The sequence below is a fragment of the Rousettus aegyptiacus genome, unplaced genomic scaffold (assembly GCF_014176215.1).
Source record: "Rousettus aegyptiacus isolate mRouAeg1 unplaced genomic scaffold, mRouAeg1.p scaffold_m13_p_16, whole genome shotgun sequence".
Taxonomy (NCBI): Eukaryota; Metazoa; Chordata; class Mammalia; order Chiroptera; family Pteropodidae; genus Rousettus; species Rousettus aegyptiacus.
The window spans coordinates 20,000,561-20,014,430 of NW_023416291.1; the positions used below are offsets into that span (position 1 = coordinate 20,000,561).

A 13,870-nucleotide genomic window follows, 5' to 3' on the forward strand; every position below is an offset into this window, starting at 1 on the left:
TTCTAAAGTCAGCAAAGAACTTCATGTATTTATGTACATTCTTCCTCCTACAAAGTTTAAATGTGAGACTACTTGAGAAAAAAGAGGAAATCAAAATCAAATCAATAGCAAAAGAAACAAAAAGCCCTATTAAAAAATGAACACAGGGCTTAAATAAACATTTCTCTAAAGAAGCCATACAAACGGCCAATAGGTGTTTTAAAAGATGCTCAACATCACTAATAATCAGGGAAATGTCACTTAAACCCACAAGAAGATATCGCCTCACACAAGTTAGGATGGTTGCTATGAATAAATAACAAAACAGAAAATAACAAGTGTTGGTGAGGATATGGAGAAATTGGAACCCTTGTACACTGTTGGCGGGAACGTAAAATGGTATTGCTTCTATGGAATACAATATGGAGGTCCCTCTAAAAATTAAAATTGGAACTCCCATATGCTCCAGGAATCCTACTGAAAACAGGATCTCAAAGAGATATTTGCACATTCATGTTCATTGCAACATTATTTACAATAGTCAAGAGGTGGAAGCAATCTAAATGTTCTTCATTGGATGACTGGATAAAGAAATGTGGTATATATGTACAACGAAATATTATTCAGTCTTAGAAAAAGAAAAAAATAAATCTGTCATAGGCTATAACACTGATGAACCTTGAGGACGACCAAGATGTCCTTCAGTAGATGAATGGATAAATAAACTGTGCTATATCCAGACAATGATATATTATGCAATGCTAAAAAGAAATGGGCTATCAAGCCACGAAAAGACTGGAGGAAACTTAAATGCACGTTACCAAGTGAAAGAAGCCAATCTGAAAAGTTTACATAATGTATGAATTCAACTATAGGACATTCTGGAAAAGGCAAAACTATGGAGACGGTAAAAAGATCAGGGGTTGCCAAGGTTTGGGGCAGAATAAGGGAGGGATGAATAGGTAGAATATGGAGGTTTTTTAGGACAGTGAAACTACTCTGTATGATACTATACCAATGGATTCATGTCATGATACATTTGTCTACACACATAGAATATACAACACCAAGGGTGAACTCTAATGTGAACTATGGACTTTGGGTGATTATGGTGTGTACATTCAGATTCATCAATTATAACAAATGTACCAATCTGGTACAAGGTGTTGATAATGCATGTGTGGCAGCAAGAGGTACATGGGAAATCTCTGTATCTTTCTCTCAACTTTGTTGTGAACCTAAACGTCTCTGGGGAAAAAAAAAAAGTCTTTAAAAAATATATTAACCCTGTTACACTATAAACAAAACATAATGGTTCAGAAAAGAGTTATGCAAAATCACCATAAAGAAACTGAATCACTCCCAGGGCAGAAGGCTTAGTGTAAAGACACTTCAAGAAAAAAATGTATCAATCAAAAGGAAGTTAATGAGCAACGGAAGCCCTGACAGTCATGAAGGCATCACGAAATCCTACCAGGCAGTGGTGAGAGTGGAAAGAGCAACACTGGTAGATGATATTCAATACCTGACATACATCCTGCCTGAGTTGTTTAGGATGAGCAAGCAATTTTCTAGTTATAATTTGGCTTCCTGTTTCTTTTTTCTTCGAAAGAAAGAGCTGGTCATCCTGGTATGACTACTCTAATCGACATGGCAATCCTAGTTCTTCTTAGGAACAAAAGAACTGGCATTTTGATTTATATATGTCGTTTCTATATTGGTTAGTAAGTCCCAGCGCTGGGGGGAAGAACTCTCTGGTTTATGAATAAAATGAGGTCTTGAGCCTATAGGATAGATTTATAATCTTTTTAAATCACTGGAATTCAAAAGCAAAAAAGAAAAAAAAAAACTCACCTCTGGTGTCTATGATATGATCTGACAGTCTGTACTGAATTCAAATTCCAAAGAAAAGCTTTGGACAGCTTGCAATGTCAATCAGTATTTTATGCACTCCGTCATTGTTTTTCGCAGGTGCCTAAGAGATCCTGCTGACCCAGGCATGGGTTCACTGCATCTCATCAGATTCAACACCCTTCTTGAACGTCATTCTTTCCTTCTTCCTTTCTCCTCCCTGGTACACGCTGAAGCTTTTGGTTTGCCTTTCAAGTTAGACTTTATCCCTGCCCTTCACATATCTCAGTCTTCAAAGTGAGATCCTAACTCATTGCTTCAGATGTTTTGAAATACATACCTACCTGGAGATTTATGGATACCATGTGCTTGTATTACTGCCAAAGTATTTCTAGCCTTCCTTATGTGCAAGATTTAATAGAATGTTAAGCTCTATTAAAAAGATAACCGTCAATTTTAATTTAATAATTCTAAATACAAGAGGACTAAAAACTCTGATCAGAGGTCAAAGAAAACATGGTGGCACAGATGACAGGAGAAAGGCCTCCCATCCACATAGTCATTAGCTTTTCTGACGGAATCTTAAACAGGAGGCCCGCCTGCAGAGGTAAGCACCTGATTTGATCTTCACCGTCTTCTGCCTTAACGTCTTATCTCAGGTTACTCTTAACCATATTGATTAATCCCTACTGTGAAGGCTGGGAGTAGATGGAAGGTGTACAGATTTGATGAGAGGCTGCCTGTGGGATGGAAAACAGGCTAAAATCAAGGTCGCTTCCTCCCGTAACGGCTGTCTCCTACCAACAGAGTGAACCCGTGACAGACAAATGAATGGTGTGCTGCATAAGGCAAACGGGTGAATACCTCTTCTTTCCACAGCAGTTTTTCTTAGTGTCATTAATTCAACTAGAAATATTATTATACTTACCAGTCCATAACTTAATTTTATAACAAAATGTTTTCTTTGAGGTACCTTAGAAATTGCCTTTTATTTAGGTTTAATTCTGCAAACAAACTGATCCTGGGTGAATTGAGAAAGAATATGTTAACAACTAAGAAATGCCTTAGGTATATTACTTAATCTTTAGAAATTCCCTTCACTAATGCGAAAAATTGTGACAACAACGATGACTTCCATGCTGATTTTTTTGAGGAATAATATATTTAATGCATATTACGCCGCAAAATTTATATTGGGTGTGAATATTCACTAGTGGTGGTTGGAACCCCTATTATGTGACAGATAAATGAACCAACTAGAAGAGGGAAATTATTTCAAGTAAAAGTCGATGTCCTCCCAGTGGCCTGCAAGGCCCTGCATCACCTTTCCGTCCTCTGACCTCATTTGCTACTATTTTCCCACCGCTCACTCGGCTTCGGCCACACAGTCCTCTTTGCTGTTCTTGAACCAGGCGGCCTCCCATTAGCTCTTCTTTTTTCCCGAAATGCTCTGACCACAAATATCCGAATGGCTACCTCTTCTATTTAAGTCTTTGACCAAATGTCACTTGCTCAATGATTCCTGACCTTGCCTCATATTTAAAATTGCAACTTAGCCATCCCCATACACTTCCAATTCCCTCTTACCACCATCCAACATATATCATATATTAGTTATTTATTATTGATCTTATGTCTCTATATCTTTCCTGAATGGAAGTCTCACATCCAAAAAAAAAAAATCTGTCTTCTAGCTCACTAATATATCCCTATAGAAAAGTACCTGGCATATAATACTCAATTAAAAAAAAAAAGTGTGTCAAAGGAGCAAATAAAATATCTGAGGAATGATTGTGCATAGCAGTGGAGTGTTCCAGAGGGCAGAACTAGGATTTATGAAGAAGCATAAAGGAGATAGATCTGGGTTCAATATATGAATGACTTTTCAAATGAAGGGGTTTACCAAATTCGTCATGCAATCAAATCACTTGCAGAGCTTGTTAAAAACAACAATGTCTTGCTATTTGTGGATGGAACTTGAGAAAATCATGCTAAGCAAAATAAGCCAGACAGAAAAAGTTGAAAACCACATGATATCTTTTATATGTGGGATATACACCTAAAAGCAACAAACGAATAGGATGCAGACAATAGACTTGTTACCAGAGGGTAGGAGAGGAGAGGGGGAAGTAGATAGGGTAAAAGGGGTCAAATATGTGGTGAGAAAAAGAAATCTAACTATGGGCGGTGAATACACAATGTAGTGTATATGTATATATGCCTTACTGCTAAATTGTACACCTGAAACATAACTGAATTTCTTTAATCAGTCACCATAAGAAAACAAAAAACAAACAAATAACAACAACAACAACAAACACCAGTGTCCCAACCCTAGACTTAAGTAGAACCTGAAAGAACTGGGAAGCAGAACCTTTAGGGATGGATAATGTTTCACACCCAGGTTCAAGAACCACTGTCCTAAACTCGCAATCACTGAAGTATTCAAGTAGAGGTTGAAAGGCCACATGTCAGAGATGTTTAGGGAGAAACGTTTATATTGTCTGCACTTCAGACAAAGGCTGGGCTAAATATTCTATGATTTTTATCAGATCGATTTCAAGATTGATTAGTATATTGTATTTTGTGCTATATTATTTAGAAAATGTTTACTTTTCATCAGCCTTTGCTCCGTGTTGGGATGTCTGCCTCTTAAGGGGGATAGAACTATAACTCTAAGAAGTATCTCATATGGTTTAACATTTAACTCTTACATGGAAGTCTCATTATATATAAGAATATAGGTTGGAAATTTCTGACTTATTTTGGAATTCACTATTATTTCATTTAATGAAGATAACTGCGAGTCACTGTTAATTATATTTAGAATCAATAACAGGACTTCTGAGTAAGCAGCCCATGGGAAAACCATAATTCAAAAGAGGGTCAACGTTAGGTTAATAATCTGCAACTGAGAAAAATCTTACTTTTATATTCAACATTAAACTGATATTCCTTTCATATAAAAGGCAGTAAGTATATACCATATAAATTATATTTTCACTGTGAAATGAATAAACCAATTTCAGAAAAATGCAGGTTGCCTTTTAAACAGTGGTTCGTGTAGGTATAAAGTAAAATCGAATCATGACAAAATGACAAACAAAAGCAAACACGTGGCATAAGCAAGCAAACAGCACGCGTCAGACTTTAAACAACCAAACACCTTTCTCAAAACCTTGAGTCCATTTGCTTTGCCCTGTAGTTGGATGGAAGGATCAGAAGATTCACGTTTCTGTTCTCTAATTGGATATAATTGCTTAGATTGAATTTCTTTCAATTCACAACTATCTACGAAGAAGGTTTTTTTCTTTGGTGTAGAAAGATATTTTAAATTAATCTTTTTGGTCTTTTTTTTTTTAAGTTTCCCATTATGGCATAAATTTTTGTAGAAATTATTGAAAACAATTGGCATTATGAGGAAAAACAGTCATGTGTATGTTTTACTGCATTTGAATACATTTTTCTGATAAACTTTGGATGAAAATTAACATAGCAAAAATTGGCTAGATTCAAAAATTTTTAACTAAATCTACAATAGCACTCTTCCTGTATAATCCTTAGTCTTAAGCATTTTGCATAAATGGGCACAATATAAAGAAAATTTAAAGAGACACTCACCTGGCTCACAATTTTCCGTGACAGCCCCTTTATATAGGTGGTGGCTGAAGGAAATTTTTATATCTTCTCCTTCCCTGTGAACGACCAAGAGCCCAGTGGCTGTCCTAGCCGGGAGCCCCTGGTCTGTAACTTTTAACTGCAGCCAAACTGGAAAATATTCTGAAGATGGATTTTGCCGAAGCTGAATTTCTCCTGTATATTTGTTAATAGAAAACATTGACTGGGTCTGCACAAAACTAAAAGTAACAGTTCCATTGGGCCCCAGGTCTGGGTCATTGGCTCTCAGAATGGCAGTTGTCTGGTTTGTAGGTGACTGAGGGGAAATAAAAATATCAACGGGGTTCTGTTCCAAAACTGGATCATTGTCATTAACATCAGTGACGTGTACTTTTATAATTGCTGTGGTGCTTCTTGAGCCTTGGATACTACAGTCTCTAGCCACAGCCCTAAATGTGTGCTGCGACCTGGCTTCTCGGTCGAGGGCGCGGCCAGTTCTCAAGGTGCCGGCCACAGGATCGATGGTGAATGCACCAGAAGCCTCGTCCATCAGAAAATACTCAATTTTCCCATTCAGACCTTCATCCTTGTCCACAGCAGAGAGCACGAGAATCATTGTTCCCACTTGAGTATCTTCCCTGACGGAGGACTGGTAATGGAGCGCAGGGAAGGAAGGGCTGTGGTCATTGTCATCCAAAACTCTAACTTGTAACTGCACTATAGAGCTCCTAGGGGGGTCCCCCAGATCAGAGCACAGGATGACAAGGGTAAAACTGTTGACTTGCTCTCGGTCCAAAGCGTGAGTGGTGGAGAGTTCTCCTGACGTTTCATTAATAGCAAAGTACTTGCCAGCATTTCCATCTATTAAAGAAAACATTTAAAATTTTTTTAAATGAAAAAGCAGCAGCCTTAGCTAGCAACACATATATATTGATTCATCCATTCATTTAACGAATATTGATTTCCTGATGATTATATCCTAGCATTTTTGTAATTACTAAGGATATAACAGTGAACATGATAAAGTCCCTGCCCTCATGAAGCTTCTGTTATCAGGAGAGAAACAAAATAATATAATTCAATATCTATCTTAATTCATCAATAATTAGAATATCTGCTTTGACCGATTTGCAGAAGTATGATTTTTTTTTTGTATGTGTGCATCTACAACTTTTATAATCATATACTTTTCCTCTTTAGGGGTTTAAAATTTATGTTTTATTTGAAATAAAACAATAGTAGGCAGGGATAAGAAACAGGATATAATATCAAGTTTCAGATATTGATAATCAAGTTAACAGATTGGTAGTAGTAATTGTCTCAAATGTTACTACAGACTGCATCCCTGTTATGCTGCCGTAACAGGGTCCTCTTTCACATTTTCATAGCATTTTGCACGTGATAATAGTGCTTCTGTTAGAAATAGTGAAACACTTGTCTATTTCTCCCATAAGCAAGGTTAATATCCTTCTCTATATCCTTCAAAAAAAAATCTTTCCTTTATTACTATACTAAATGGAATAAAAGTTAAAACTCAATACAGGCACAAGGCTCTCAAAAATATTTGAAAGTCACCCTGAATATTAGTCAGGAAAAATGTGGTTGAATGACTTGCTGGCTATTTTCTTGGATGTGGGACATATTTTTGGATGAGGGGCATATTCTTGCAGAAGGCCCACTATTCTCAATAGTATGAGAATTTACTTGAGTCTGCCAGAGGCATATGGAGAAGAAATAGAATCACATTCAGAGGATACAAGAGCCGGCGGGTTGAGGAGAAGGGACTTGCATTCACACGAGACATGACTAATTTGTACCAAACATAGGGATGGTCAAACAAAGTACATTTCTGTGGCTTTTGTGGCTGATAAAGCAATTCAATCAGTCAGCAAACCTTTCCAGAACACCTGCCATATGCCAAATATGTGCCAGATACTGGGGTATGAGGAGAGCAGAACACGATCTCAGCCTCCAAGCGGCAACAGCCCAGGAGGAAATGGGGGTCAGCACCTGGACACTGAAATGATGCTGTGAGAATCATGCAAACGGGGCACCGGGAAGCAGAGAGGAAAGGCACATGGCCCTGTGTTACGGTGGCCAGGAAATGCTTATTTGAAAGAGGAACATCAGAACTAACTCCTAAAGGGGAGGAAAAGAGTCTACGAGTTTCAGAGAGAGGAAAGCGGAAGAGGGAAGAGCCCATGTTAAGTCCCAGGAGTGTAAGAAATTAATGGATGTAAACGTTTCAGCGTGATGAGAACACAGGATTCCTCGGGTATTTGAGTGCCAGCGGTAGGGAGAGGGTCGGCCGTGGAGAAAACGCGAATGTGGGAGGTAAGCGGGGTCAAATCATGGAATGCCTTAAGCACACTACTGGAGAGTCTATACTTTATATACTTCAAGTTTATGGGGACTCCCTGAAGGAATGTAGACAGGAAAGTGTCATAATCACATTTCTGTTTCTGAGTTCTGGGCAGCAGCATCAAAGTTTGATAAGATACAGGAGGTTAGGAGACTCTCACAGTAATCTGCTTAAGCAATAAGGAGGTTCTGAAATCATCCATGCACAGAGGAAGTGGACACATTCCAAAAATATTGAGGAAAAAAAAGGTGTAAGGAAGGAAGAATTCATGATGGGTTTAGGTGAAAGACTCGAGGGCATTTAGACCAGTTGTCATTCAAATGAGGTCTGAGTGCCCCCGGAGTTATAATAACAAAGCTTTCCAAGGAGTGTCTGGGACAGGCAGTTTTCAGGTAATTTCCAGAAGCTCGGTTTACGTAACTTTATTCCTGAAGTTATTCTGCCTGAGAAATCACATAGGTTTGTCTTTCCCACATTCACTTTGCAATCACCTTTCTTTCAAATTATAAAAGAAAGGCTCGCCTTTGGTCCATCCTAACCTGATCAAGGTATACCACCCCAGGGTATATAAAGTTTTTGCCAAGTAAAGGAGCATTCTCAATATTGGCATTTGGTGCTGAAACTGTGACTGACTTTTTAATGCCTGGGAAATGCATCCTTTTGTAGTTGGAGAGGGTCCGCTATGAACTAAATTGTAGGAGGTAGTCAAGTTTCTAAGTGGGAAATAAATAAAAATAAAGATCATTAATTTATTTGGGGGCATGTAATTCAGAAGTGTTATTAGTTTAAAAAATGAGGTAACAAACTAGCATGTATAAATTATCCAACATATATAAAATTAGTGTCCATATTCACTAAGGTTCATGAAAAAGTGTTTTCTAAATAGTAAATGAGTTATCTCTGCAAGATATAATATTTTTGTGTTATTACTTTTGTTTTCATAAATCGTATATATATCTTACAATAATTATATATCATTTTATAAACAGGGAGAAAAGCAATAAAACTGTTTTCATTTTGGAGTAAAATGGGTGGTACAAGGAAAATGTAGCTTGCTTACAGAATTTTTAGCCCACAGGGAATGACGGCTTCCAGAAGCTAGTCTTAAAACTATTTTTATAAGACCTTAAAGCAGTTTCTCTTCATCAGAAGCTGTCTCTGAAGCACCACTCTCCCTTCAAATCCTATCTTTCTATGTACTCTCTGATATGCTAAAAATCAGACAGTTCAATCACTTTTTTTTTTTAGGTGACTTAAGATGTGTCTATTTCATGCTGGCCGTGCTAATGCTAAAGTTATCCTGTCAGAAATCCTTACGCCTCTGATCCAGAGGGAGCCATATCACAGAATTACCTACAAGGGAGGAAGTTCCTAAAGACTTTGATCTGTGGGGTATGTCTGTAGATCCAAAGTGTTACACTGGTATTCAGATCTGGGAATTGTTTGCCCACTCCTGTCCTCTAGGTTCCATTTACAAAGACGTGAAAAAAGGTCCGAATTGCTCAAAATGATAAAAGTAAGAGATCATAAGAGAGAAACAAAGTAGGAAAAAAAGCTATCTGTCCCATCTATACAACCACTAATGTTAAATAACTTGCCCCAGAGAAAAAAATTACAAGAGTATTTCTAAAATATTTTTAGAGAAGTTGGAGGGCAGTGGTTCCAGATGACTGCGGAAGGAGGCAGAGAGGAAACCCATGGCACCAATTAGTTCTCACTGGGTATGTGTTTTGTAGACATTGCAATAGGTACAAAATACAGAATAATCACCATACAGTGTGTGTCAACTCAGTGAGTTTCCTGAGAGAGATTTTAATTAAAAAAAAAAAAAAAAGTTACCAATTATGTGATACTCAACAGCCCCGTTAGTGCCAGCATCTGTATCGGAGGCCAAAACAGTGTAGACGACCCCTGGCTCCTGGTTTTCCAGAATCTCAATGTCGCGAATGGGGACGATAATCTCCGGTGCGTGATCGTTTTCGTCTTCCACAGTACAGAGGATGGTGGTGGTGCTGGACAATGAAGGGACTCCCCCGTCTCGTACAAGTACTGGCATGGATAAAAAAAGACACAGATCGTGGCCATTAATTCATCCCTGAAATATATTGCCCTAAAAAGACAGCATCAGAACAAACTAACCAGTTGGACTAGATCAAGAATTTTATCTAAAGACACGCTACTGACACAATGCAGTATGTATATGCCTTACTGTGGAATTGTACACCTGAAACTTACTGGATTTCATTAACCAATGTCACTATAATAAAAAAAAAATGAATAAATAAAGTAAAAAAAAATAAATAAAAATAATAAAATAATACATTTAAATAAATAATAAAATAAAAAATAAAGACATCCTACTGAAATGTGAAATTTCACCACTAAATCTCTTGCCGCTTATTTTTGTTCACTTGTCAAGCAGAGTCAAGGGACCCCCTTACCTCGAAGGATGAAGACTTCTTGAACTTCTCTGTCCAGTGTGGTGGTTGTCACCACTACTCCAGTGTCAGGATTTATCTCAAACAATCCAAAAGATGCACCTGGCACGATTTCAAACTGAAGCTTGGAATTGGTTCCTTGACGAAAATATAAAGAAAATCTTTAGCACTTATCCCTTCGGAATTCATTCATCTGTTCTTCTATTCTGTTTCCTATGAACTTATCGATAGATGAAAAAAGCCTAGATGCTTAAAACAACCATGAAATTAAGGTAAAAGAAAAAAATTCAAAACAACTCTTTTTGGCTGTTCTTGCTAAATAAAATCTTCATGGGCTGAAATGCTTGATTTTCAAAAGTCTTATGAGACTTCCCCATGGTAAATGCTTAAGATTTTTTCCCTCCCATAAAAAATTTCTTATGAGTGTGCAACCCTACGACGTATTCCTAATTACTCCTTCTAATACCCCTGATTGTGATTTAATGACATAATTGTAGGTGTGCAGGGCAATGCACGGTTTCTGCAGATTGACCTCTATTGCAAAGCGTGTGCTCAGTTACAGTACTCTGTTTATTCCCCAGAGCGGGAGGCAAGGACACTGAGTTGCTTCTATGCGTATTTTTATTTTGTTTTCTACTTAGTATTCGGTCTCCTATCTGGAGTGAGAAATGTAGTACTGCACCATTATGCATTTTGAAAATAATTCTTCCCGTATTTTTGTGGTTTCATTGCTCCCCTGAGAAAAGTATCAGGTCGTTTCCATCACTGGTTGTGAAGGTCATTAATACCATAACTTTAATGAGTTTATCGCAAGTCATCACAGCTTATTTGCACTTGACACAGGTTCTTTTGATAATTTTACTGTGTTCTTTTCCTAACTGAAAAGAATCTAGGCATGGATATAGCACTTAGAATACATGATTTTATACTTAAAAAAGATAAAATATTGTTTTTTGGCCTTAAAAAAAATCTCCATTATAAATTTCCATCTTGCCGGTCTTAAAAAATAAATTTTCATTCCACTCCAGTCTAGTGGACATAACATAGGATGAAATGCCGGAAGAAGCGGAACATGATGCTAGTTTTATGTATGAATAAATATAGATGTCTTCTCACTATGTCACTTGAAAGAAAGGCTATTCCAGACAATCTGCAGGCATTTTAATGACTTTGAAAAAATTGTAATAAGATAGAATCAATGTATTTGATAGGATATGGTCAAAAGTCACCAAAATATTTCGTACCATCATTAGGCATTAGGCATATTATTACATTAATCATTATTTAATAATCATAGTGACTACTTTGATCTCATAATGATCACAAAATATTTTTCATAGCCAAGACAGACTGTAAAGTTTGTTATTCCTATTTATCTCTTCTCATATTATAAAAATGGAAACAATACCACCTTACCTTGTTCCTCAAATATGTGATGAACAAAATTAGGTGACAAGCGTAGTGCTAATTTGCCAAAGAGACGGTGGTGACTCAAACAGGTATAGCCACCATCTTCATGAATTTACATGGAGAAGAGCATTGTTTAATTTTTGGACCTTTTATTTTTGAAATAAATTCACTCACTTATTATGATTTTACTATGTATTATAAAATGTTATATTACATTATACTATACTATATTAATTATGTGCTTTAATTTTCAACACTTGTCAAACCTAGAAAATAGCTTCAAATATTTAAACAAACTCAAATCTTTATATTTTCCCTTCCTTACATTATTTGCATTATTCTCCAATGTGCTTTACCACTGTAACCAATATTTTCCTGATTTTTTAGAAACTTTCAGATTTTATTATTTCTATTATTCTGCATAGCTTTTATCCCTAAGATAACAATTGACCCACCTTCAATCCTTCTAGTATATTAAAGATAAATAAGATCTTTATTTATAACTGTAGTTTGCATACATACATTTTTACACTCCAAACTTCACACTCTTTACAACTTAAATAATGTGAAATAAATTTAAATATTTTTCTATGGCTATTTTAGAATTGTTAGTGCCTTGCTTCTTCCTCCATGTGCCCTTATAATCCATCAGAACAAACAGAACACCATCAAACTTGAAAACTAAGAAAATAAAAATGAAATAGAGATTATTTATTCTAATTTCATTACCTAACTAAGCAAATTGGAAATCTGGATCTGAACACGCTCTGTGATATACTGATGAGAAACACCTAGTGAAGGATGTGTGTATATGTATGCCCATTCTGAGCACACATACATATATCTCGTCTTAGACCTCGAGACCTACAGCCATATGACCTCCTAATTTCCCTCACTCTAGGATACCACTCCTCAATTCACTTCTTTCCCTTTCCAGGGCAGTCCCATGAATTATCACTTTAGCAAGCTTGCAGATTTCCTCAAGTCCTATGGCTTTTTGCCATTAATGTCTACTAAAGAAAGCCTCAACCCAGGATCATTCCAGCCATCTCTCTGCCTTCCTTGAATATCCAGCATGAAACTGGGGCTGGAGAAAATTTCACAACAGCATAGATTGAGGCCACTGAAATGTCATTGCCATCTGGTGATCTTTCCAAATCTCCTTGGTCACCCCTCTCCTATTTGTGTCTTCTACCCAAACACCTCCTGGCTCACACTCAGAGATCACTCCCCTTCCTCTTTCCCAGAGACAGAGGCATTGGGAAGGAATCCCTCAACTTTCTGCATCGGTATTCAATTCTACTTCTTGCTTTCCATCTCAATGACAGAAGTAATTCTTTAAACACTCTCTCTTGGAATTTTTACTGTTAGTTCTAGTCTTTCTCATTAATTTTTTCCCCTTAAATTATATTATTCTCTAGTTATAAGAATCAAGGTTTTTTTCCTCCTTCTCTTTATACTCAAGCTTCTTTTGAAATGCTATCTGCTCTCTGTAGCTAGCTTGAAACCACTGCCATAACTAGCTACTCTACTGTCACCAAGGACTTTCTGGTTATAAAACCTACTGGACACTCACTTTTAGTTATTCCCTTTGGATATTGCTGACTAATGTTAAAAATGACAGAAAGGAAGAAACAAAGAGAGAGAGGGGAGGGAGAGAGAAAAGAAGAGAGGGAAAGAGGAAAAAAAATTCATTCTATTTCCCTCTCAGTCCACTCGCTTCATATACAGATATCACCCATATGTCTGCAATGAGCTCCAATTATTTGGCTGTTTCTTTCATTCATTCATTCATTCATTCATACACACATGCATACATTCATGCACATGTTTCTTTATATAGTGCCAGGCACTGGAAAGGTACCACTGAACAATAAGTAATTTTCTTGGCCTTCAGAGTTCTCATTAATGGGGGAGAAAATCAAATAAATGAATTATAGACAGTATGGAAAAATATATTAAATCACTGAGGAAGTGAATCAGAGAAGACTTACCACAAGTAGATAGCTTGTTCATTAATCATCTCAGTCAATAAACATATAGGGAGAGTGACAGTAGGTACCAAGGTACCATGCCAGGTGCTAAGACTGTGACTGCTAGCGAAAAGACAAATTCTCTATTCATACAGTGCTGAAAATATAGCACTGGATACAGATAAGTAAGCGGGCAATTGCGATTCCACATGTTAAAACATGACTGAGTAAGTATAAGT

At 36.9% G+C, this 13,870-nt stretch overlaps 1 protein-coding gene across 1 annotated transcript in view; it reads right to left on the minus strand.

The window, feature by feature from the left end:
* DCHS2 (dachsous cadherin-related 2) overlaps positions 1-13,870 on the minus strand; it is a gene marked incomplete at its 5' end in the record, with an annotated part of 172,806 nt that overhangs the window by 32,630 nt on the left and 126,306 nt on the right. Inside the window, 3 exons of the mRNA XM_016144623.2 lie at positions 5,452-6,309; positions 9,650-9,859; positions 10,252-10,386. Coding sequence (XP_016000109.2) covers positions 5,452-6,309; positions 9,650-9,859; positions 10,252-10,386 — 1,203 coding nt within the window. The remainder of the gene's footprint in view (positions 1-5,451; positions 6,310-9,649; positions 9,860-10,251; positions 10,387-13,870) is intronic.